Below are 26794 nucleotides of genomic sequence, written 5' to 3' on the forward strand. Positions count from 1 at the left end.
TGCCCCACCAGGGACAACATCATACTGGATCACTGCTACACCACTCTAAAAGATGCCTATCGCTCTGTGCCCCGGGCAGCTTTGGGACATTCTGATCACTGCATGGTCCATCTTATTCCAGTTTATAGGCAAAAACTCAAACGTGCCAAGCCTGTAGTCAAAACTGTGAAGAAGTGGACTAACGCAGCAAAGCAGGAACTGCAGGATTGTTTTGACTCCACTGATTGGACTGTTTTTGAAGCTGCATCTGAGAACCTAGATGAGCTCACGGACACTGTGACATCATACATCAGTTTCTGTGAAGACGTGTGTGTGCCAACAAAGACCTTTTGCACATACAACAACAATAAACCATGGTTCACTCCTTAACTCCAACATCTTCGTAAGGGCAAGGAGTACGCCTACAGAAGTGGTGACAGGGCCCTGTACAAGCAAGCCAGGAACACACTGACCAAGGAGATCAAAGCAGCTAAAAGCATCTACTCCCAGAAGCTGGAAGAACGGCTCCCAGCCAACGACCCTGTGTCAGTGTGGAGGGGCCTGCAGGAAATCACCAGCTACAGACGCCCCCCACCCACTATTGAAGCAAACAAAGACCTGGCCAACGAGTTAACCTTCCTGCCTTCTTGGGACCTTTTTGTGCCACTGCTATGTGTTAAATGGCTGCCATTTCCACTGTGTTCAGTGGAATATAACCAAACTTGCCACAGGATAGTTTTTACCTGTCAATGTTAATATTCCAGTGTGAATTCCTTAAATCAGCCTAAAATGGCTGAGCAGCAGAAATCCCCACACCATCACCCTGGGGACCATTTTCTGCCCATTGACTTCCATTATAAATGCTATTTTTCAACCCCAAATTATCATCATATGATTTTATTTTTTCTTCTTTTCTTGGATGTCAATGAAGACTCAGGGCCTTGAAGTTTTAATTTTTAAATTGCAAAAAAAATGCAAAAAAATAATGGCAGGTCAAAATGTATGTTGGTGCCAATCTTTGGTCCATCTAAAGGCCTACTTATAATGACAATCACATATTACTTCAACTGGTTTTTTGTGGAAATATTTAGTTTCGTTTTTTGGTTTTTGGGGCTTATAACACAGGGCGCTCATGTAATAACACTGGGATTTGAAGGGTTAAAACAACGAAAATATAATTAAAACTTTACATGAATATTTCAGGGAGAAGTAGTTTTACAAGGTTGGCTAATTTAAAGTGGAATAAGATATGGATATATGGTCTTTTTATGGCGTGGCTGAGAATGGTCCCTAGGGTGATGGGTGTGAGTTTTTTAAAGGATGGCAGGAGGGTTAAACACTTTCTATTGCAGGTTTGAGACGGACAGACTCCCACACCCCACCCTCCCCTCCCCAGGGACATTGCTTCAGACATTGACCCCCAACACACCTTCCACCTCTCCCCCCTTCACCCTGCCCCTCCCCAATCCAGTCTCAAAGACCACCCCCACCCTCCCCAATCCAGACCTAACGACCTCCACCACCCTCCCCAATCAAGACTCAACGACCACCCCCACCCTCCCCAATCCAGACTCAACGACCACCACCACCACCCACTCCAATCCAGACTCAACGACCTCCACCACACCTCTCACCCCCCTTTCCTCCTCCCTGAAACTCAGAATACACACTCAGGATGTGAGCCGACTATTCCAGAAACAGAAGCCCAGGAAAGCCCCCGGACCAGACGGCGTCTCACCCTCCTGCCTCAAAACCTGTACTGAACAGCTGGCTCCCATCTTTACTCGCATCTTCAACAGATCCCTGGAGCTGTGTGAAGTTCCCTCCTGCTTCAAACGCTCCACCATCATCCCTGTTCCCAAGAAACCCACCATCACAGGACTGAATGACTACAGACCTGTCGCCTTGACGTCTGTGGTCATGAAATCCTTTGAACGACTGGTGTTAGCCCATCTGAAAGACATTACAGGCCACCAGCTGGACCCTCTGCAGTTTGCCTACCGGGCAAACAGGTCGGTGGATGATGCAGTGAACATGGGGCTGCATTACATCCTGCAACACCTTGACCGCCCGGGAACTTATGCCAGGGTCCTGTTTGTGGACTTTAGTTCGGCTTTTAACACCATTGTGCCTGAACTTCTCTCCTCCAAACTCTCCCAGCTCAGCGTGTCACCAGCTATCTGTCAGTAGATCACCAGCCTCCTGACAGACAGAAAGCAACAAGTGAGGCTGGGGGAGATCACCTCTGAAACCCGGTCCCTCAGTATTGGTGCCCCTCAAGGATGTGTCCTCTCACCACTACTGTTCTCCCCCTACACTAACGACTGCACCTCCAAGAACTCGGCTGTCAAACTCCTAAAGTTTGCAGATGACACCACTGTCATTGGCCTCATTCAAGATGGTGATGAGTCTGCATACTGGCAGGAAGTTGAGCGGCTGGTACTCTGGTGCAGTCAGCACAATCTGGAGCTGAACACTCTTATCGTTCGTGGCTCAAGAGTTGGGAGTTCGCCTTGTAATCGGAAGGTTGCCGGTTCGAGCCCCGGCTTGGACAGTCTCGGTCGTTGTGTCCTTGGGCAAGACACTTCACCCGTTGCCTACTGGTGGTGGTCAGAGGGCCCGGTGGCGCCAGTGTCCGGCAGCCTCGCCTCTGTCAGTGCGCCCCAGGGTGGCTGTGGCTACAATGTAGCTTGCCATCACCAGTGTGTGAATGTGTGTGTGAATGGGTGGATGACTGGATATGTAAAGCGCTTTGGGGTCCTTAGGGACTAGTAAAGCGCTATATAAATACAGGCCATTTACCATTTAAGACTGTAGAGATGACAGTGGACTTCAGGAGACATCCCTCAACTCTGCTCCCCCTCACCATATCAGACAGCCCTGTGTCAACTGCGAAGACCTTCAAGTTCCTGGGTACAACCATCTCCCAGGACCTGAAGTGGGAGACCAACATCAACTCCATCCTCAAAAAGACCCAGCAGAGGATGTACTTCCTGAGACAACTGGGGAAGTACAGTCTTCCACAGGAGCTGCTGATCCAGTTCTACACTGCGGTCATTGAGTCTGGCCTGTGCTCCTCCATCACAGTCTGGTATGGAGCAGCCACTAAACAGGACAGGAGCAGACTGCAGCAGACTGTACGGGCAGCAGAAAGGATCATCGGCACGCCCCTGCCCTCCATCCAGGATCTGTACCTCTCAAGAACCAGGAAACGGGCAGGGAAAATCATCACAGACCCCTCACACCCTGCACACAGACTTTTTGATCTGCTGCCCTCTGGCAGACGGTACAGAAGCCTGCAGACCAGGACCACCCGACACAGGAACAGTTTCTTTCTTTCTTAACAGTTGACCTGTCACACTGCTCCCACTGCCAGACTGCAGCTGCACCTTATGTACATTTTGTAGTATTCATTCCACCTCATTCATTTCTGTATTTTATGTATATACGTTTAGATTCGTTATTTATAGTTGGTTTACACAGCTTTGTGTATGTATGTGTAATGTGTATATATAGACACGTATGTGTGTGTGTGTGTGCGTGCGTGCGTGCGTGCGTGTGTGTGATTTACATTGCTGTGCTTAAGAGCCACCATCTACCGGAACCAAATTCCCTGTATGTGTCTGCACATATACTTTGCCAATAAACACGATTCTGATTCTTTATCAGTCTGGCCATTCTCCTCTGATGTCTGGCACGAACAAGACCAAAGTCACTTAAATCACCTTTCTTCCATCTTGAGCTGTTGCTGATTAGATATTTTCCTTAACAAGTAATATAACTTGACAACACACCCCTTCACGTTTACACTGTGTCCCTTCCTGTTTGTGGAAGCTACACATGCTGATAAAACGAGAAGTGAGAGCAGCGGAGAGGATCGTAGGTGTTTCTTTTCCCTCCCTCCAGGACACCTATTGCACCCGCTTTAGACTTTTATTTTATTTTTATCTTTTTATCTTTATGTTGTTTTAGTGTACACTGAGGGCCGTGGGAGCATTGCAATTTAAAATTCCTGTGGATGATCTGTACACGTTTTTTTTTTTAAATAAAGCTGACTTTGACTTTGACTTGGATTTTGTTTACAGTGAGAGCAAAACTGTGAATACAGTGATGAAAATGGTCAGTACTTTCAAGAATGGTGTGTATATAGCTTTAATATTTAGATATATTATTAACGAATCGCACAATAACAGTGGCGTTGTTCACACTAATCTCCAACAGGGGGCAGCACTTCTCTAAGTCTCTTGTTAGCTTTCAGTCTGTCTCCGCTCTTTTCTCCCTTTGCTGAAAGCTGCTGCGGCGGAAACAGCAGAGTCCAGTGTTTTCCGTAGTCATCGTTCACTAGCGTAAAGGCGAGTCGTTGTAGGCTTTGTCTACTCAAAGAAAGGCTTGAGTTTGTTCATTTGTTTATATAATTTAGCCCGAAAATGCCGTTAGAGAATCTAGAGGAAGAGGGTCTTCCCAAGAACCCCGACCTGAGGATAGCACAGCTGAAGTTCCTGCTCACAATGGACGGTCACCGACAGGATGCTAAAGTGAAGACGGAGCTCATGGACGCTATCAAAGCTAACAGTGAGTTAGCATTTCATCCAGTAAAAGATGTTTCATTGGAAACACGAGTCTCACAGTGCACGATTTTGTCTCTTCATCAAGACACCGGGCACATAAATGCTCCATAGATGTGACTCATGTATAAAATGTTAACTTATAATAAATGACGGGCAGCGCAGGAAAGTTAGCATGCTAGCTAACGATAACAGAAGACGTCAACTGTGGAACTCACTGTGTAGTCTATTTTGCATAGCATTACCAAGTTAGAGAGTTTACATTCACTATGCAGTATTTTAAGCCTTTACATTTCCCTTAAGCTAAGGTGACAACCTTTGCGATGTCATGTTAAAATCCTTTCCCGGTTCGTTAATATGAGACGTAAAAGGTGTACGCTACGTGTTAAGACTCAAGACGTTTATTGTCATTTTCGTATGGTGTTACCCAGCCTGAAATGAAATACTGTTTCTCACCAGCCTCTACAGTGCAATAAGCAATACAGTTTAAAAAGAATAAGTTTCAAAAAGTGCAGCAAAAAAGCCACAAATAGCATAAAAGTTCTAAAACTCCAGTCACATAAGTTAGCGATGTTTCACGTTTTACACCACCGTGCTTTCTGTGTTTCAGATATGGCGCCGTATTACGAGAGTCTGTGCAAGGAGCTGAAGTGGCAACTGGATAGTGACCTGCTGAGTAAAATGAAAAAGGCCAACGAGGAGGAGCTGAAGCGCCTAGATGATGTGCTGGAGGATGCAGAGAAGAACCTGGGAGAGAGTGAGATCCGAGACGCTATGATGGCCAAGGCAGAGTATCTCATCAGAATTGGAGACAAGGTATGTTTTCAGAGCAGTCAGAATATTCAAGTTTCCAGGTAGGAAAATGAACACTGTTAATGCCTGTGCATGTTGGAATATCTTTTTAGTTTTAACACTCTACAACACATATCTGCTTCTAAGTGTTTTGGGTGAAACGTATTGAATAAAGTTTAGTTTTCAGAATTTTTCCAACAATAGCTGCTCCTTGGAGTTCCCAGATATCACAGCAAAGGGGTTGACAATTCCCTTTGATGTCAACACTAAGTTTACAGCAGTTAAATTGCTGGAAATGAGTTTTTAATTTTGTTTTCCCTTTATTCTCTTAGAGCTGTTTGCATGAAGGTTATCACAGTTGCCACTTCAAAGTTATATGTACAAAAAGTAAGATTGGCTATTGCCTGATCTTATCTGATGTCACCACAGGAGGGCGCCCTAACTGCATTCAGGAAGACTTATGACAAAACTGTGGCTCTGGGTCACAGACTAGACATCGTCTTCTACCTCCTGAGGATTGGCCTCTTTTATATGGATAGTGATCTCATCACACGCAACTCGGAGAAAGCCAAGAGGTAAAGGCTCTTAAAGCTTTGTTCTGAAACAAATCTGTCAGCACTTTTTTTTTTTTTCTTTTCTATTTAATACTCATCTGTCTGTGCATCTCTGTTCACCGCAGCCTTATCGAGGAGGGGGGAGACTGGGACAGGAGAAATCGTCTGAAGGTTTACCAGGGCCTGTACTGTGTGGCCATCAGGGATTTCAAGCAAGCTGCTGAGCTCTTCCTCGACACAGTCTCCACCTTCACTTCCTACGAACTCATGGACTACAAGACGTTTGTTACCTACACCGTTTATGTTTGCATGATTGCTCTCAAGAGGCCTGACCTCCGTGAAAAGGTAGGAGAGAGACTCGTGTCTGCTCACAAGATGTGTAACTTGGCAACATGTCTGCTGGTAAATGTACTAAATATGTTTCTCTGTAGGTTATAAAGGGAGCAGAGATCTTGGAGGTGCTCCACAGTCTGCCCTCTGTTCGCCAGTACCTTTTCTCACTCTATGAGTGCCGTTACTCAGTCTTCTTCCAGTCCCTGGGTGAGGTTTTTGTTGTTGTTGTGTGTGTATTCTCAAGAAAAACATCTGAATGCGAAGAGACTGTACTTACAGCCATTATCTATGCTTGTGTTGGTGCTTTGCCATATTCTGAAAACATAAATATTAAATGTGAAACTTTGTGCCACAGCCACGGTGGAGCAGGAGATGAAGAAGGACTGGCTCTTTGCCCCACACTACCGCTACTACGTGAGGGAGATGAGGATTCAGGCTTACAGCCAGCTGCTAGAGTCCTACCGATCTCTTACTTTGGGATACATGGCTGAGGCATTTGGTGTCAGCACAGAGTTCATTGACCAGTGAGTTTGTTTGTTTTTAAACACCTGTGCATATACTATTTAACTCTGCAAGATTTGGAAAATATTATTGAGTGCCAATACATCCAAGAAGGCAACACTGAAAAACTTAACTGTCGGTCTTTGAGTGTGCAAATTTATTTTTCTTGGTATGCTTTGATTGTTTTATTTTGAACACGTAAATATAAAGTAAGCACAAATTACACTGTAAACAGAAAGCAAAGTACATATCACATAATATACATGCTTGAAAAGATGTATATGTATATAGATGAGGTTTAGTGTCTTGGAATAACTTGTGCTATAAATTGTTACATTCAAACTGGACCATCTGTCTAGAACAGTTATCAGGATGGTACATTGGAAACTTACTAAATCAGAATTACTTCTGCTCAAGAATATAATTAGGAGTCTATAGGCCGATGGTCATCATGTAAAACTGGGTGTTATCAGCATAAATGTGGGAGTTAATGCTATGTTAATGCTATGTTTCCTGTTGGGGGGCGATTCTTGCTCCTAATGCCTGTTACATATGATGAAGCTACAGGGCAGCAGTTGGTTGTTGTAGTATTTCTTGGACATTTGTGTCACCATTAAGTTCCCAAATAATTCACAGAAAACATTTGTCAAAATAAAGTTGTCCAAATTCCCTGTTCAGATTTTAGGGAATGCTGGTGTTGGGTTTTTTTTGGTCCTGGCTAACGCAACATATGCCCATCTCCTTCCCACAGGGAACTGTCCCGATTCATAGCTGCTGGCCGCCTCCACTGTAAAATTGACAAAGTTAATGAAATTGTGGAAACTAACAGGTAATGAAACTATCATCGAAACCACAATACTTCGAGTAATTCCCAGAGCACTAAAATTTTGTCCTGTTCTTGCATGCAGACCGGATAGCAAAAACTGGCAGTACCAGGAGACCATCAAGAAGGGCGACTTGCTTCTCAACAGAGTCCAGAAGCTGTCAAGAGTTATTAACATGTAACCACGGAGGCCGCCATCTTCATTAAAGCAAGGGGCTTGTATTATTCTTTTTTGGCATACTGAGACCTTTTGTTTGTCAAAGTAACTCTTCAGTTGTGTAAATAAAACTTGTTTAACTGTTGACATTGCATCACCTGTTTGTTTTAAGAAAGAGGCAGACACATCGTTTCTTATAAATAGCAGTATAAATTATTTTATTTACAGAAACTTGTTACAAAACAAATATACTATACAATCTTTACTTTAAATATTAATTCTAACCTATGTTTTGTTCATGAATTACATAGCAGCCAATACATAAGTCCAGCTGAAAATGATTCTGATAATGTATACCCCAAAAACAAAACCAAAAAAAAAAACTATACACGCTTTTACATAGTATGAATGGTGGTTTTATTTTTTTCTTCCCAGACAAGCTGTATTTTCTCTCACTTTCACATTCCAAGTCTACGGTGCTAAGAAAGAAAACATCCTCGTAATGTTTCCTTGTACTGGAAACAAAGTCGAGATGTCAGTAGAGATTGAGGGTAAACAAAACACTTGAGTGAAGTTTTTAAATACAAACCCTAATAACCCGGAGGGGGCTTAGGCCACACACCGATGCTAAGAAAATCTCAATGGAAAACAAAAACAGAACAAGTGTTTCGCAATGGGCAGCTGACAAGCTCAAGTTCCACTACATTTAGGGTTCAGAGGCAGACTTAAAGCCAAATCCCCTAAATACTTTGAACATTCAAGTAAGGGGAAAAACAACCCAACGAATACTGTCCTCAAACAGTTGGGATGAAACAAATTCAGGCACTTTCTTAATTTGATATTTCTTTTAAGAGCTGCTCAACGCGTTCTTTAAAAGCTGTGATTCAAATTACTCGTTTGGCAACAACGACGCGAGCAGTTGGACCGTAAAAATGTTCCTATTCCTTGCAATAATTTCTGAAGTCCCTTCAGCCTATTTTCTTTTTTTTCGGAATAAAAGAACATGTTTCAATCATGAAATGTGTTTAAGGTTTACAAAGTGTTACGACTGAAGAGTCCACAAAAGATGGTTAGACAGCGGGGGCACAGCTTCGAGCCTGCACGACATCGCAGAATCACAGGCTAATTGGGTCACAGAGTAACTTATTTTATTAATTCGTAGGCAACATAAAATGTGTTGTAAAAGCACATGTGATTGAGACCTTGAAAAGTGAATAAAGGTTTCCTGTCATACAGACACATGCTACAGTGACAACACTTCTTTCCCTAAAGGATCCCAGTACACGATTCATGAGATGCTTCAGCTTCCACATATAGGCATATTGCATTATATAGACTTGGCAGTGAACCACTTCAAATAGTCATGTTCTCTGACTTTCTTTTTTTTGTTTTTTGTTTTTTACTAAATAAATAATGATTTTTCAAAATTGTACCAAAAATTCTGCGTGTACAAAAAAATGCCTGTGCAAAAATACATATTTGAACTATGTACAATTTGTTAACAAAATATGTTTTCTCAAATAGGGATACTTCAATACTTGTTTGATACATAGGCTACAAGAAAAAAAAAGCTAACTGAAGATTTAAAAAAAAAAAAAAGTCTACTAGGTTTTCCACATTAATTGACATCAGTGGAGGTTCCATAAAACAGGTGTTGCCAAAAGATCTAAGATCTATATCCAGTGAAGCCATCTCCATGAATCTCACACTGTAACGCTCGTCCCCGAGACCTCTTGACCTAAGCTATTTCCCAACGAGTGGGGCAAGTATTGCCTGATTTAAGACTATTTTGACAGCGGAACAAGAGTACAATGCCTCGTCTACTGTGACAAATCTCTTCTGAACATAGTGTTACTGCGAGGCATTCAAACTGTAACGTCCAGAGCTTGGGTAGTGGTTACACACAGGAGGGACAATCATACCCACAGAAGACAGGTGACGTGCAAGTTTGCTCCAGTTAAGACGTACCATACCTGATTCCCTATGTTTAAAAAATAAAATAAAATACAATTCACATCTGCCCACATACAGCTGTGGAATTCACTCAGCGGTGTAAGTAACTTGTGGCTATAGTTATACAGCTTGCACAGATTTTCTTCAATCCACAAATGCGCCATCACCGCTTCATAAGCAAGACTGCCCACCTTTTACTTAAAAAAAAAAATAAAAAAAATAAAAGTAGTTGGCAAAGCTGATAGCAGCTTTTTGGCTTGCTTTGTGGACAACTAAAGCAGTGCCTGTGGAGAAAGTAGTTATTTAGTGCTGTTCACAGTTGGGGGTAGGTCTACTGTGGCTATCATTTTGCACGCTGAAAAGATTCCGAAAATTAACAGGCTTCCTCGAGACCGAGCTCTCCCTCTCTGACAAAAGATCCAATCGAATGGGCACATCAGGTGTCCTTTTCACATTTAAAAGCACAACCATCTTCACCAGGTCTACAAAGCCCCATTGTAGTTCAGTGTAAAAAGATCATAAGAAATCATAGAAAGGTAACACTTGCATAATTATTCCGGGTAATAAAAGAAGTGACCAGATCATCCCTACGGGCTCGTCTCAGGCTACTGCATGTTACCCGAGGTAACTCAACATGTCACCAGGGAGAATCACACTAACAAGAAGTGAAACAAGGTGATTGTGTGTATTTTTCTTAAGGTTTTTGCAAGTAACAGTTTGCTTCTCCTACTGCTTTGCTTGCAAGGCTTCTGAGATCAGGCGCTGGGGGTGTAATTAAGTTGGAAATTCCAGTAGTCCAGCAGAATTTGACATGAGAAAAAACATTACTCATACACACATAAGCACACACACACACACACACACTCTCACACAGTCTTTTTTTTTTCCTTTTTCTTTTTTTAAACAAACACGGAAGAGATCTGCTCGTTGTCTCCCCAGTTGCTCAGTGTCATGACGGCTTGTTGCAGCAGCCCTTAACCTGAACCCAATGACCTTTGAACTACAGGATAAGAGACCGATGGCTGTTGCAATTGTTCCTCCGACCAAACAGGAAGACCTCTCAGAATACTGGGACAACAGTGGCGTGGGGGGGGATCCTAGGCTTGCGCATTAGATCCCTGGCGCTCCACGCTATCCCCCATTCAGTTCCCCCTGCCCGCACCTCACACACACATGGCTTTGGGAGAAACGGTAAGGACCACATATACATCATTGGGCAGTCCAAATTATCTCCACCCTGAGGATTGTGGGAAGCTGAGAGTAATGTGGATTTGATTTCAGAAGGCCTCATGCATTCCAGAGCAGTATGCGGACCACTCTGGATTATTTCCCGCCCGCCTGCCAGTTTCATACACTGAAGCCGGACACCACTGTCAGGGACGAGCCTTTGGCTGGAAAAGGAGAGGAGAAAAACATAATCTTAAAATGGCTGTAAAGTCATCAGTCCATAAACTAGTTTTGCAGTTTAAGATGAGGCTTTAATTTCTAGCAAGAATTATTTCTTTGTCTTTTTTTTTTTTTTTTTTTTTTTTTTTTTTTTTTTTAAATCGGGAGATTCAAATGTCAGTCAAGATCATTGAATGTAATCAGAAATGTCTTATCACCTGATACTTTTGGCATTATATATCAAATACTATGAATACCTCATTTCCTCATCTTTACTCAGTTTATATCAGCCCTTCAGGTTCTTTAATATTTCATTTCATTCATTTTGATAATTCACATGAAAAACAAAAGAAAAAAGTTTTTGTTTTTTTTTTTTTTTAAAAAGGATTATGGCTGAATACCACTTGGGCACTTTGCTTGGAGGATGCAGTTTATGTGCATGATAGCTCAGAACTGTGAGGTGTTCATAGTCATACTTTGTTCATTTATTTTGAAGTAATACACTACACTTTTATTAGTCTGTGTTCAGAATAAGAAAATTGCCGTGACCTAATATATATCTGAAAAATGTGGAACTGTAATCATGGTTTAATGTAGTATCCTTAAAATCTTAATAATATCCATCCTTATCCTAAGATGACCCACATCCCCAAATTTTAAGTGCAGTGAACTGAGAAAGAAATGAAATCTTTCACAAGATGCAATCAGTGAAAACGAAAACACATCCTGAATGTGTCTCAAAAACCAACCTGATGTAAATGAGAGTTGTTGGGTAGACCCGGTGTCCCTGGTATACTCCGCCCATGCTTCCCATGGATGTTGTTAATGGCAGGTGACTTGGCCACTTTGGGTCTACCTGGTCCTGGCCCCCCACCTCCTACTCCGAGCCCACCTTCCCCACCTCCGCTATTTACGCCACTGGAGGCAGAAGAGCTTTTGCGCTTCTTGGCCTCCAGGCGCCCGTCTGAGGAGTGGTGACTAAAGCTGGTGTGGTGGTCAGATGAGGATTGGTGGTGGACAAAAGGTCCCAGTGAAAGTGTTGAGTCACTGCTGTTCATTACCACGCTCATACGCTTGATGGACTCTGCAGGGCTGCCCGAGGGAGGACCTCGTGCTGGTGGCCCAGAGGAGCCACCGGCGGAACTGCCAGAGAGCTCGGCCTTGAGGCTAAGGGAGTTTGTTCGCACAGTAGGCCCACAGTTAAGCCCCACACTGTGAACCCCACTATGGGAGGAGGATGACGATGAGGACGAAGGACCTAATGAGCTGTGGTGGTAGGTGCTCCCTGAGCTGCCGACATTTGCACAGTTCTTCTTAAAAGAGGAGGAAGAGAAGTTGGCATTGGAAGAGGAAGATTCAGTGGAGCCATGGGATGAAGAGAGGATAGAACTGTTCTTCCTCTTCTTCCCCGAGCTGAAGCTAGCGCCGCTACTGGTATTGTTGGCTCCAGTGCTTCCTCCACTGGTGGCGTTGGGGATGACGGTTATGGAGGAGCCAGACGAGCTCTCCTTGGGCTTAAAAGATGATGACGATTTGGTAGTGCTGCTGCCAGAGGAACGGGACTTAGGCACCCGGCCTGAGGTTAGGGAAGGAGCTGAAGAAGAAGAGGATGAGGACAAGTGGGCTGAAGGCATCTGCGGCGACGAAGACACTTGTCGGGCTTGTGTGGTGCCATAGGCCGGGTGCTCAGCCCCACCCTGCGGCGAGCTGCGGGCATTTAAGGTGGTCCCATAGGAGAGCACTGACTTGCCCTCGTAGGATTGGCTGTAAGGAGTCTGCGGCAAGGTGGCAGGAGGGCCCAGGAAGCCTGAAGAGGGAGTGCTACAGTGGGAATTTGTGCTTGTCCTATAGGTGGGTGCAACAGAGGAGGAGTTCTCCAAGGCTAAGGGGATTTTCCTGAAGCAAAGAATATCAGAAATTAGCCAATTATTAACTTGACTCATAAATTTAAAAAAAAAAGAAAAAAAAAGAAAAAAGGACGAGTCCAAGACTGACTTACTTCCACATTTGGGAGTTGACATGCTTTTCCATCATTGTGGTGAGGGTACATCGCACTTTGTCCCATCGCCGGTCAAAGGAATAATAGCCTCTCCCAAACAGTCGACTCCCAAAAGTACAGTACTGGGAATAGAAGGGAAGAACAGATGAGAACTGTAATCTTTAATGGCTTGACCAGTGTAATAAAAAAAGGAAAGTTCCTTGGGGGTAACAGCAGATGAAGTGCACTTACAGCTGCCGGTCGTGGATGATAACCTGAATAGTGACAGTCCAGTTTCTCAGCATTGTCCTCACGCTCCTCATTCTCTCCCTCATCACTGGATGGTCTAGAAAAGCCATCGGGGGTCGTTTGGGGATGGTGTAGCGACTCGTGGACTGCTGCAGAGTCTCCAGAAATACCACCTCCGTGACTGCTGTTTAGTCTAATGGAGAGAAATTGTGCCCAGTCACTTTCACCATATTCATCAAAGCTGAATCAAATTAAAACTGTCTGTTTTAAGCCTGTGTGAGCAAAGCTACACACAGACACAATACAAGCACAGCAAAAAATCAAAGTGTGGCACAGCAATTACCGTGGAAGACCAGGGCTGTGAAATTTGGGCTTTCCAATTGGCAAAGGCTTAGTGGCATCAAGGGCTGGGCCGTTTCCATGAGCCACCTGGTGGGCATCATGGCCAGAAGTGAGGTGGGAAGAGGGGTGTGGGTCCCTGAGAGGGGGGTTTTGCTGGGAATGATTTTGGTGGAGTTCTCGCTCCCTCTCCCGCTCCCTTGTTCTGTTCTTGTGCTCTGCCAGCAATGTGTCAAAGCGCTTCCTCCGCCCTGGCACCGCCCTCCGCTGGCTTAAGGAATGTGTCTGTTGAGACATTATAAAGTCAATAGAATTTTCATTATGGTAAGAGCTGGAGAGAGAGTTCTCCTTAGAACCGCTCTTAATTTCCTTTTTTATTGCTGTTTATACTTGGCAGCTCTGGCTCTAACAAATTTTTACAACATCAATTACGATCAATCACAACCATCCTTTGAAATGCAAATAATAACTTTGGTAATATTCTACACATTAAATAGAATAATACGACATAATTGAACTGTATGCCAAAGTGCTCCACTTATATTAAAACACAACGAGTGACGGCATTTTGCAGTTTCATTAAACACAGACATTGTAGTTTCCTATATTTCACAGTAGAGTTCATCATTACAGGCTCCTCAGAGTTACGCTGTGCTCCTCTTTGTGGCAAACCATCTGAGCTGACAGCATGTGTCCTAGAAACACCGGCCCTCAATTGTCAGCCTGTGGCTGCCGTGGGAAACGCTCACCCAGAGGTTTGAAGCTTGCTGCCTCCACAAGTATGTCAAGAACACGTTAGATCATCTTGTGAATCTAGCAAGTGTGCTTTGATCCTCATTGCTGACAACAAGAAAGACTGCTGAGCATTACCAGCCCAATTCTCTTTAAAAATAAAATGCATTTATACAGCTCAGTTGCAGCATGCAAAGCAGGGACTTTGTTACCTTGCATGTTAGGGATCTTGTGCAGGGTTTTCGAGATGTCACATCTATAACGCCACAGTGGATATCTGGATTAAACTCACGTTCTGATGGCAGAGCAAAGGGGGAGGAGAAAAACATTTGTTACCTTCATAATTTGGGACAAGTTGTGTTAACATTACATAAGCCTTTCCCCTCTAAGATAATGTATGGGACATTTTGTTTAAGCTGCTGACAACATTCTGAAATGATGTCTGCTAGTTACACTCTTTCATAGGCAATAAAATAGGAACCTAATGGGAGGTTCGTCTAATAGATTAAAAAGCAAGGTTATAAAAAACAAAAACATTCAGGCTAAGCATGTAATGCTGTATGAGACTTTTAAATACTCTGAAAAAATGACAAAATGTAACTAGTCCCCCCTCGTTCCACATTCCAGCTGACCTGTGACTTTCTTGTTAACGTGACGTCTGCTACTCGCACTGCTGCTGTCCTGCTTCTTCTCCGAGAGGACAGTGAGGTGGCCCTTGCCATTGGGAATCTGGCCTGGGGCCAGTAATGGAGGCTTTGGTATGGAGGGACAGTTAAGGCCTGCTTTTAGGGCTGATGAGGAGGTCGTGATGGCGGTAGTGTTGGAGCTCACAGTGGTGCTAGAGGAGGATGTAGAGGAGGATGAGGTGGTGGCGGGGGCAGATGGAGCTTGCGCCGGCTTAGCTGGCGTGTCCGGCTTCGGATGCATCTTGTCCATCTTGACAGCTGGAAGGCTGGAAGAGAAGATGACAGCGATGAAAAGGGTGGTGAGGAGGAAGCTGAGAGTTAGAAACAGTGAGCCAGTGACAAGCGTATGGTAAGAGACAGATGTGGACATATGGATGGCCCTGCGAGGACAATCACTACTAATGTTCCGCTATATATAAAACACCTTCAAAAGAAGAAAAAGGTCAAAATCAACACTCGCGTATAAATGACTGAATCAGATTTCTACCGAGAAACAAGCAGTAAAGGCAAATAGCTCTGACTGCCACATAAACCATCAATAAGCAGTAGTACCTTATTTTCAAGTACTAGTATTGCTACAAAAACTATTACAAGTAGTCTCCATTTCAAAATAGTTTTTTTTAAATTAGACTTTAGTATGTCTGCCAGAAATGTGGTTGTAACAACCCTGCACCTGTGCAGAGTGAAACTTACATCTTTTCTGGCTGGTTCATCCTGAAGGGGGCAAAGGGGGGTCTTCGCTGAACGCCTGGCAGCTTCTCTTTGGCTGGTTTGACAAGTTTGGGATTGGAGGACGACGATGAAGAGGAGGGTAAGCTTGAGCTAGCAGCTGAAGGTCGACCAAGGATGCCTCCGGTAGCCACTGCAGCTACGGACACCGAGCCCACCCCGGGCCCAATCCCACTGCCGCTGCTCCGGTTCCTGGCAGACGCAGGAAACGGCGAGGTGGACGCTGGTTTGCTAGCCGAACTGTGTCTTCTCTCTAAAATGATAACAAACAAACCAGAAAGGCATTAAAACATAATAGTTAACACACTAATTATAATCCAACACTACTATAGGACTAAACATAGTTGTGACTCATATAAAAAAAAAAAAGAGAGAGAAATGGAAACATTAAAAATCTCCCTCTAACAGCTGTGAGCATGTTAGCTGAACAGCTAATAAGCAGTATTGGTGATTCATGCGCTGCATCTTGAAATAGAACTGGCCAACAGGTCAAGAGCTTTCTTTCTTGCCTGAGCTTCTTATAACAGCTGCTGTGCAAACTGATGAAAGTCAGTAAGACAGCAGAAAAGGTTAGAGTGATGCTTAGTTGTGGATGGAAAGACAAAAATAGAACTTGGAGGGGGGGGAAATGCTCATCTGCTTAAATCCAAAACTAGCTGTCTTTAAGCACACTGCTTTCTAAAATGAACAAACTCTGTGTGAACACAAATCACACCAATTACACATTTACACAAGACAATTACAGATCTACTTTCAAAAAAGGCTCACATCACATCCTATTTTTAGTAACAGCGTACAACAAAAGCTGCTGTCCCAATGTCACCACTACACAAGCACTTCATAGTTTAAGGTTGATTAGCTGCCACTGCATAAACAATTAAAAAGAAAAAGGTAGACAAAAACATCATGAAGGATTTTTTGTTTTAATTCAGAAATGACTGGAAGCATGAAGCAGAGAGATCTGAATCTTGGCAAAAGCAGCAGCTCTCTAACAGAAATAGTGGGCGCTCTGGGTGACACAGACCGACATACACTCCTGCTGCTCTGATTACATGTAGAGAAAGAGAGACTGACAGACGTGAGCGTGGGTGTCATACGCCCTGCCTCGATCACGCTCAATCCAGGGAGCTCCCTCACCTAAACCAAACTGAGAATTTTCAGCAGTGAGGAAACATCTGACATGGAGAGAATCTCCTGCTGGAAGCTGCATGTGAGCAAAACTGAAGGATATACAGAGGAACAAGACAGACAAAGGTGACTAACGAGAATTTCAGAAGAGAGACGGCAAATAAACATTTGACTAAACACTCATAGTCAGCTCTGAGAAGCAGCAACGAAAGACAGGACAGAAAATAACTGCATGCTTAAAAGAAATGAGAGATAAAAGGTGCATCAGCACCAGAAGCATTAGTAATTTTCTACCAAGAATCTGTGTCAGCTGGCTAATGTCACCAGTGTTTTTCCTGCATGATTAATAAATAAATAAAAACAGGCACCTCCACGAAAGAGGTTTTGGCCAAAGGAAAACCACCAGGATTATAGGAAAAAGTATTTTAACTTTTTTTCAAAGCTTCTTAAATGGTCAAAAAATAAAAAAATAAAAAAATAACATGAAAGGTCTTCTGCTAAGTATGGTCACCTAGACCCTCTGCCCCAAATCTGCTTATGTGTGCACTCACCTCTCAACAGTCTTTTGATTTAGTCCCATTTTGTGTGATTATAGCTAACTATATGGTAAAGCTGGGGAGTGGGTTGTGGGACAAAACTCACTGTCACAGGTAACAAAAAAAGTGGAGTGGCTACAAAGAATACGAATGCTCAAAAAAGGTACCACTCCCATTTGCCTTCAGCTATATTCCTCAAGAACGCGCGCGCGCGCGCGCGCACACACACACACACACACACACACACACACACACACACACACACACACACACACACACACACACACACCTAACTGTTAAACTTCTGCTTTCTGAAAGAAAAGGGAAAGAAGTGCTTTTAAGCGTGCCCTCTCCACACCTAGGGGCCTCTCCCGCACATCCATTCAACCTACACTCCAGATATTTTCCCCTCCCACTTCTAAGAAGCCAAACAACCCAAAAGCTTTTCTTTCACTGCCTCCCTCCCACTTCCTCTCACTGTCTTGTCCTGTCCCAGTCAACAGCAAACCTCTGCACACAAACTCACAACAAGATATCCAAGTGAGACAGTGGTGCTCTGTCTACAAAACAACGAAAGCCAACAGCAGCACCAATGGTAGTCATAACTGATGTAGGGGAGGAAAAAAGGTAAGGAAAAAAAAAAAAAAAAAAAAAAAAGGACAGACAGACACAAGACATAGGAGGAGCCTTAATATCATGTTTCATATTATCAAACAGCTGGCTCAGTGGCATGGGGGAATCCCAGCCTGCAGAAGTGAAAAAAAAAAAGAAAATCAAGAAGTGTAATGGCCTTACTACAAACTCCACAGACATCATGTTTAAGTAAAGACAAAGTGTAACCTATTTAAAAAAAAAAAAAAAAAGAAAAGAAAAAAAAAAGGTAAAACTAAAACCTTGAGTTAACCAGAAACTCAAATCCACCGTGGTTCCCTTCTTTTACCATTTGAGCTCAAGACACTGAGTGTAAAATTCTGTATGTCTCGATCTCTGAGGAGTCTTTGTTAGACAAGTTCATAAACAAATGCATAAAACGCCAAGCAAAGCAGCAGCTTCCCGTTCCGTGGTGAGTGTCACCCTTGCTGGGCTCAGCCTCAGCCGAGAAGCACAGACACCTAAAGGGAGACAGATGGTCTCAAAGAAGCACGCTAATATCATATTGAGACCATCTCAATGGTGCTGAGATCAGTGCCTTTTCCCCACGTTAACGCTGCACGGGTCCTCCCATAATGACATCACAGAGAGGACATGGGGTAAAACACAGCAAGAGCACTGCTGCTCTGTATGGCCACACATACATGGCTACAGAGTTTCACTTAGATTTAGACTGTGTGGTTATAGCTGATGCAATAAGTTCATTAAGTGAAACTTGTTTTGTTTTTTTAAATAATTTTGATATTGCATAGTTTAAAAGCTTCTTTAAAAAAAAAGTAATTATTTGCATCCAGCGGCTCAAATCGGAAGATTTACTGTGATGGGGAATCTTTGGGTTTAGCTTCACCGCCTGATTTTGAGAACAGAACTTAAAGATGTTGCAAAAGACGAAAAAGAGACTGGTGCATTCATTATGATAAACACACTACAGACAATCTGTTCACACAAAGAATCAGCAGCAGCAAACAGCTGAAGAAACAAATATCAAGAAACATGATGAAATCACTGTAAATCTCTGGGTGCTTCTACACCACGGACCAAGCAGAGCACAGTCTGCATTAACAATGCAACCCCTGTATATGGAGTAAAGCCACATGTTCTGATAATGATTGTTTTACTCTACACTTGGTACTGCCATCCAGTGTTTATCTACAGTTCCTTCAAAACCCCCTGACACCTCAAAATAGAGGCTGTATTTCAGAGACACCCATATATCTATACTGTTTAACAATGATGGAGAAGTCTGAGTGATGTTCACACAGTTCCAAGGACAGTTTTACCCTAGAAGCCATGTGCTGCTATACCTCCCTCTTGTGGTTGACCTTGATAAGTGTAATTGCTGCTGCACTTCAGAGAACAGGCACTTCCAGGTATTTAGTGGTAGGGCTGCTCGATTATGGCAAAAATGATAATCACGATTATTTTCACTGAAATTGAGATCACGATTATTTGACGATATTTATTTAACCCTTTAAGACCTACTATAGAACCAAGTCCACCAGAGCTTATATTATTTTTTTTACATGCTGTAGTGCCATTTGTGGGAGCATTTCAAGTTGCTATACATCAATACAACTGTTATAGCCCATATTTTAATAATATGTATGCATTAAGTCCATAGTAATTACATAAATTGCAAAAAAGTGCAATAAACTACAAAAAAAATTGAAAATCGCTTTTGTTTTGTTTACATATATTTCTACTTGGAGAAATTTAAGAGGCTTATCCCTCAAAACTTTAAATACAATAAAGTTGCAAAAAATAGTTTCCCACCACAGGAAATTTATTTTGAGTGTCTTCATAGTTTTATTTTGGAGATACAGCAATTTTTATATACTGCAGGAAAAACAAAAAACAATCCTATGATGCAAATTTGCAAAGAAAACAGCATGTGCATCATTTCACTGTGGGAAGTGTTACGAACAGCTGATAGGAACGGCAAAGCGTGTTTCTGGAATATTATGTTTTTGTTCCTGCAAGCGCTTTTTATGCAGTTTTTGCAAAGCTATATGTGGAACGAAACCGTGACCGAGGACAAGCTGATGGCATCAGATGTAAGTACAACTCCTCCGGTTTCATATGCAAAACAAATTATTGCGCTAGCTTACACGGTTCAGGTTCTACAGGGATTTAAAAATAGTTACGCAAAACGGAGCGTGCTGCTCTGACCGGCTTTAAAGGGTTAACAATGACTTTAAAAAAATAATATAAAATAGTGTGCAACACCACTGAAGTTTCTTTTTTTAAACTCTCTTTTCAACCAACGGCAGTCACTCTCCAAATAACTTCTGCTTAGCTTTCCGAGCTTCCCTCGGGTCCTCTTAATCAGCGGTCTCCAACCTTTTTTGCGCCACGGACCGGTTTATGCCCGACAATATTTTCACGGACCGGCCTTTAAGGTGTCGCGGATAAATGAGGGAGGGGCTAATAATCGGCTCAGTCATTTTTAATGATCGTTGAAAGCCCAGATCGTAATCGTGATTAAAATTCGATTAATTGAGCAGCCCTATTTAGTGGCCATTGAAACATCCCCAGTTTAATGTCTTAACAGTACTAGAAATCTTAACTGAGCTGTATCTGTTAAAACAGCCCACTACTGGAAAGACTTGAGAGAGACCTATCAAATATTAACACAAGAATTTATAACACACAAACAGTAAATAAATAGGCTACTGAGTGGAGTGGAGTAGAAAACTGGGTGGGGGGGTGGGGGGGGGGGGTGGGGGTACACAGAAAGAAGAAGCACTACTAGGAATGTGTTAATCAAAGAAACATCACATTACTCTTGGTATGGGGGGGTATGGATATAGAGTCCCCCCAATTTTTTATTCCCAAACCTTGCTGAGTATCTGCAGTAACAGCCACCTCATTGTTGTAGTGGATTATTGCTACTACGTGAATCTAGGAAATCTAGCTCTGCACCCCAGCTGCATGAAAAATAACTGAATATATAGATACATCAAGGCGTGTGTGTGCGTGTGTATCACTTACCAAAGTGTGCTTGAAAGGCTTGTGGCTTGACTACCTGACCACAGTGGCTGCACATCACCAGGTAGAAGTCGTCCTGTGCGGGACACTGGCCAAATATGGACATGTCTGTAAACGGGAAGATAGAAGCAGATGGGGCTCAACTCAAGGAGAATAAATAAAAGCGTGACCGATGCCACAGTTGGCAGCAGACTCTGCAAAATACACACTGTTCAATGTGCAACCAAACATCAACTGCTTACTTTGTTTTATATTTAATGTGCATTTGTTGGGGAGTGGGCCGAGGGGTAAATAGACAAACGCAGCAGACCACAAGAAAATGCATTCTTGGCTGAGCCCTAACAGCAATTCTGAATTATTGCCCAACACATACAGTAGGATCCATAAATGTGTGAACAAGGCCATACTTTTCAGAATTGTCCTTTTCTACTCCATCCTAGCAGAAAAGGAAATTTAGCAATCACAGAGTCATAAATGTAGACTCAAGTTAAATTCAAGTGGTACAAAATACTGCCCCACCCATTTAGCAATGGTAGATATTCTTTTACATAGCTCCTACATTTCACGGTCTCAAAGTTCAGTGGACAAACTAACATAATTCTAACATTTTCAGATTATAAATAATACATTAAAGTCAATATCTGCTTTTCAGCCAGTCAGTGAGAGAACCTATAAAGTAGCCAGAGTTGAGGTGCTTCTGGAGCTACATACTTTCCATGCTGAGGCTGTGTGCAGTGGCTTGTGTTCTACTAATCTGCATTGAAGGCAGTGACCTGAAGAAACTGCTCTGTTTGGCCTTTAACAGTCAGGGGGTCCTTTGTACCCTCAATGTCCTCCAGTACAGACAGTAGGAGGCAGTATTGGTTTAGTGACTGAGATAATAAAAACCTGTGTAAACCTACTTTTTCTGCACACAGAAAACTGAAACCGATAAAGACTGAAGCAGGTGTGAACAAAATGTTATCAACATTCATTCCTAAATGACGCCTCGCTGGTCAGAATACTCATGAACTACTAAATGCTAATTTAACACTTGAAAACAACTCCTAGCCTTTTATCTTCTTAATTTAAAATGAAACAACAGGCCACACCTGGCCACGAAACTGCATATCAGTTAACTGTCCAATTTCTTTTGAACCTTTGAAATAGATGAACTATGTAAAGCACTGCTGTAGCAAGAGCCTGCACAATATATCACACAGTGCTACTTTATTAGAAATCCACTGTGGTGGTTTACAGAGGCAAAGTTCAGAAACTGTGCTCTTGTTCAACAGCTTAGACAAAATAAATTTGTAACACAATCCATAATAGGAATTTTAAAAAAATTAACAAGCTCAGGAAAGCAGTTTGGCCAAGTACACATGCAACCCAGGAGTGATTTGTAAATATAGATCACTTATGAGCCCTTATTCACCATGGAGAACAAGTACTGGTGATAAGCACCAATCCAAAGGTTGCCTTTCCAAGATATAAACAAACCCAGGACTGGCTTAGAGCGTGCGACATTTCTGACTCAATAATTAGGAGATATCACTAAGGAATCAGGTTTAATAAGGTGGGTGCCATCTCCTTAGTGCTTTCTATGTTGTTATTAAGAAACAAAGAAAGTCTGCCTTTTGGAATGCCACACTCTGAGCTAACAAGGGAAACTACCAGATATTCTGAGAAGGGGCAGTTTTGCAAAAGGTCCAAATGAAATTCTGAATCTCGCCCAGGTCGCAACGCTTGTTTGAGGTTTTCTCTGTCAAACATGGCTTTAATATTTAATTGATTGATTTAATTGGTAAAAGTAATTATGAAATTAACCTATAAAGAATGAATTACTTTTGCAGTTGGGCAGACTAAATGGAGTTATTTATGGTGTTTTTCAAGATGTAAAAGCTGGCAGTCCCAGGTGTACAGAAATGCTTAAAATGCAGCTTAACTAAACTAGTCATGTAGGTTACCACCTTGTGAAACCTGATCCCTAAAGTCAGGTCATATTTCCATGAAGATGACAGTATAGGGTTAAAATTAAAATGCTGACGCACACAACATCATGGATCATGATGCATTTCTTCCTGGATAAAACTGTAAAAACAAGAATTTCCCAATAGTAAATAGGCAAATACAAAGAAAACCATAAAAAGCAAGAATGCAAAGGTGTCTTCAGCTGGAGAACCTCTGCCCAATGACAAACCTCACGCTTTAAAGGCACTCCAAGGCGAATCAGAGGGAAGTGCTGCTTCTCAGCAGAATGTGATCAAAATTTACTCTGGCGGAGAGAACCAGAAACCACCTAATTAAGGAGGCTAATTAAGAGATTGCCTGGGGCGTTATGATGAGATGAGAAGAGGAGAGGATACAAGAGCAGAGAAGTGGAGCCCCTGTTCAATATGTACTCCGCCAGGACCATCAAGGGTTCTCCAAACATCACTGGCCAAGTCTTGAAGGGATGAGGGCCATTAAGCAAAGACCGTATAAAAGATGTACCTGGCAGATTCTCTCTCAAGGAGGTCAGAGGCAATCGTGTGTGGATGAATTGACAAGTCCAATGCTACTTAATGTGTTTCAATTGTCTGAAGCCATTTTGCCAAGTGTCTCCTTCAACAGCAATGGACCAAAAAGACTTGCTTTCAAAGTATCTGCTTGCTACAAAGAGGAAGGAAAATATCCTCACTTAATGGACAAAGGCATGTGAATTACGAGTGGTAAAATGTGACATGGAGTATTCACTATGCCAGTTGCAAAAGAACAAGCCATCAAAACAATAGCTAAATGCTAGCGTAGGCAACTTCTATGTTCAACGCATCTACTTTAATTCTATTCTGTCTCTACCCAATTTGCTTATCCAAGTAGCAAATTGCAGATATAATGAGAGAGCAAACATATTTGCCAAATCAATAACTTCCTGTGTATTTTTCATTAAAAACGCCTTTCTCTCAAATCTACTGAAACAGGACAGGAACTGCAGCATCCAACCACATTTCCTCACTGGATCAATAGCAAGGTCAAACAAGACTCGTTTCCGAACTGCTGCAGCAGTTCACGTGCAGTATTTTTCATTAGTATTTTTCTAATGGGATGCTCAACTATGAAAGTAGACATGCTATACAGCTTTGCTACTCCACATTCAGTGCCATAGCACTAAATGGCCTTTACTGCTAAAACTGTCCGACTTCAAAAGTGGTCTAACGCCACTGTGTCTGCCCTCGTCTCAACCTCCATTTTCTTCTTTTTCAAACATGAGGTGTTAAAGACAGAGAGAAAGAAAGTCAATGTAGACAAGAAATAAGACAGAACGGTGAATTTAAGACAAAAGGAAAAGAGCGCAAAACGGGAACAAAGTCGCAGTAAACGAACAGAGAAGCCGTCTGAGGCCTCTGCGAGACAAAGAGGCAGTGAGCAAAGGACATACGCTTGAAGGAGGAGGAAAAGAGAGCCTGAGAGCACGAGGCAGGGGAAGAGAATGAGAGTCCAGTTAATTTCAGCATCCTCATCCGTGGCAGTGATGAACGAGCTAGGTGCAATCGTAGCAGCTCTGGCTGCCGATGAGTAGCGCACATGCTGGCTGCATCTGACCTGTGGCTGACAGTGGCACTACATTTCCCAGCTTCCCTGACTGTGACAGTGCCACTGTAAAATTTATCAACAGCGTGACAGAATGATGAATTCATCAGTCATCTAGTACCATACATTCTTATAATCTGTGTGCGTGCATGTTATTCATCTGCGTGTGGTAGAATGGCAGTAACGCCACAGAAGGAATCTGGTGGTGAGTCATGGCAGAGCGATGTAGTCATCCACTTGTAATACCCCTACCAGACGCACGCGCACACACAGGCTTTCTATGAAGACAGACTTCTGCCACGAGCAGCATGTGTTGATGAGCCCCATGACACAAACAACAGTCACTGACAGACGCCGCAACATGATAAAGACATGTTTCATGACAGCGAAATGTCAACTGACCCCGCATCCTTGAATTTCAGATGAGCATTCTGTCTCTGTCCTTTATGCAGAAAAATGTTCTAAATGGTTGACAGATGAAAAGATACAGTGACTTAGTGGTGTCCTACGTCTCGTACCATCAACACCGCTCCATTGCACGTTGGCGCTGATTCTCCAAGTTTCATGAACTCTACACAGGACAGAAATTTTCCGAGACATAATCTATCATTTTGTGTTTTGTTGACAGCGATCGAGAGCAGCATCTAACTATCTCCCGTAAGAGTTCAACTCGGTTTAAGGGGTAGCTAACCAAGCATACGACTTACTTCATTTTCCTACTCAAACTATTCCCTTATCTGCCCAACACATGTGAGCATCATAGCATCAAGCACATAGGACACTGCTGACCACACACACACACACAAAAGGCAATATTAGATAAGTCCTCTGTGAAGCAGTCTGCAATAAACCCCCTCCTTTATTCAACACATAAGGAGGAAAACCAAATAAAGTTGGATAGGCAATGATGACACAAGTGTGGGACAAAGTAATGTGCCAAAAACGAAGAGAGGCTGAACCGCCAATCTCCACACTCATTCAAAGTGTGACTTCAAAGTGCATTACTACTAAGACAGTGAGGCCTTAGGGCTGTCCCACTGTTAAACTCTCAAACACACAAGGGCTCTCTCAGGTTTTGTGAGCCCTTTATGCTCACACTGCATTTCTGCAAACACTCCCATAGGGAATTACCCACAGTTCATAGTGTTGTGACGTTAAACTGCGGGTTAAGGGGGAAAGCCTGAAAACATTAAAAAAGTAAATAAACAAAGGAAGGAAAGAGGAAAAAACGCTAACATGAACCAAATGCTATATAATGTGTTCATCTATTCGTCATCTGTTCATACTGTGTTCGTTTTTGTTGCTGCTTGTCAAAAGCAAGTGAATTAGTACTTCTTAAAGCTACTGCCGAGAAGATGTTCAATTCACATGAATGGCTCAGCCTTGGCCATGCAGAAAATAAACAGTGTAACATAAAATGCCCCAAACAACAAATATGTTTTTGAGCCATCAATGTAATATCACATGGTAAGCCCAAACCTGCCGTCCTATTCCTGTATATACCATTTTGAGTGCCCAACCTCTCGCACACAACCACTAAACAGGTAACATCATCAGTCTGTGAGGGCTCAAACACTGGGCCTTAAGATGAATTTATACTTCTGTCTTAAATCTTCAATGTCATGATGTAAACTACACCGTTTCCTGATGATCACTTCCTGAGAAATGTAACTGCACGTCAAACTGATGCAGTCAACAATTACAGTGATTGGAAGATTTGACAGTAGTAAACAGGCCAATGTGTTTCTGGGCACTTTTTCACTCCAGTTTTTGAATTTATCAGTGACAGAATAATCATCATCGCCTCAATTTAGCAAATTCCTGGATGGACACTTCTGAAACTATTAGTATAGATTTGAGGAAATGTTCAAATAAGTGGAAAAACTTGACAGACAAATATGTTTGACCCAAGGAGGGAAAAACGTCCGAGCTGTCTTATCTGTCACCATCATGGCTTGCGCCACATATAAAACAAGAGGGCACGACCGCAAGGCAAATAACAACCCATCACATGCAAATTCGAATGCTGGCACCAGCAATTGCCACTTTTATAGGTTACGTCATAGCCGTATGTGAAATGACTTAAAAATACTGTCCATCCAATATGTCGATCAATGCTTTAACAACAACGATGAGAATGCGAACTACTAAAATTTAACATTTGTGCCTTCACAATGTGAATCACC

General features: G+C 42.6%; 2 protein-coding genes across 4 annotated transcripts in view; one reads left to right on the forward strand and one right to left on the reverse strand.

Moving 5' to 3' along the window:
* Window positions 1-4244: 4244 nt before the first annotated feature.
* psmd6 (proteasome 26S subunit, non-ATPase 6) lies at window positions 4245-7849 on the forward strand. The gene is made up of 8 exons (XM_085456058.1): window positions 4245-4551; window positions 5155-5360; window positions 5766-5911; window positions 6016-6235; window positions 6322-6430; window positions 6579-6747; window positions 7476-7553; window positions 7633-7849. The coding sequence occupies exons 1-8, from the start codon at window positions 4407-4409 to the stop codon at window positions 7727-7729; spliced, it is 1170 nt and encodes a 389-aa protein (XP_085312184.1). The 5' UTR covers window positions 4245-4406; the 3' UTR covers window positions 7730-7849.
* Window positions 7850-8680: 831 nt separating this feature from the next.
* The window catches only part of atxn7 (ataxin 7), a 28349-nt gene continuing 10235 nt past the window's right edge, over window positions 8681-26794 (reverse strand). For all 3 annotated transcript variants that reach the window (XM_085456055.1, XM_085456056.1, XM_085456057.1), the window contains 9 exons: window positions 21063-21167; window positions 15721-16009; window positions 14974-15293; window positions 14554-14636; window positions 13614-13894; window positions 13274-13463; window positions 13043-13164; window positions 11793-12939; window positions 8681-11048 (listed from right to left, as the gene is read on the reverse strand). In XM_085456055.1, the coding sequence (XP_085312181.1) occupies window positions 11031-11048; window positions 11793-12939; window positions 13043-13164; window positions 13274-13463; window positions 13614-13894; window positions 14554-14636; window positions 14974-15293; window positions 15721-16009; window positions 21063-21167 (2555 nt within the window). In that variant the 3' untranslated portion in view covers window positions 8681-11030. The remainder of the gene's footprint in view (window positions 11049-11792; window positions 12940-13042; window positions 13165-13273; window positions 13464-13613; window positions 13895-14553; window positions 14637-14973; window positions 15294-15720; window positions 16010-21062; window positions 21168-26794) is intronic.

This window comes from Copadichromis virginalis, linkage group LG5 (assembly GCF_057382275.1).
Source record: "Copadichromis virginalis isolate Kocher_CV1m ecotype Utaka linkage group LG5, C_Virginalis_male_GT1.1, whole genome shotgun sequence".
Classification (NCBI taxonomy): domain Eukaryota; kingdom Metazoa; phylum Chordata; class Actinopteri; order Cichliformes; family Cichlidae; genus Copadichromis; species Copadichromis virginalis.

Excerpts from the sequence above, each read along its gene's own strand:
- psmd6 (XM_085456058.1), top strand. The coding sequence starts at position 4,407 with ATGCCGTTAGAGAATCTAGAGGAAGAGGGTCTTCCCAAGAACCCCGAC. Across the intron at positions 5,912-6,015 it reads AACTCGGAGAAAGCCAAGAG|CCTTATCGAGGAGGGGGGAG; the intron begins GTAAAGGCTCTT and ends TGTTCACCGCAG. Across the intron at positions 6,748-7,475 it reads AGCACAGAGTTCATTGACCA|GGAACTGTCCCGATTCATAG; the intron begins GTGAGTTTGTTT and ends TCCTTCCCACAG.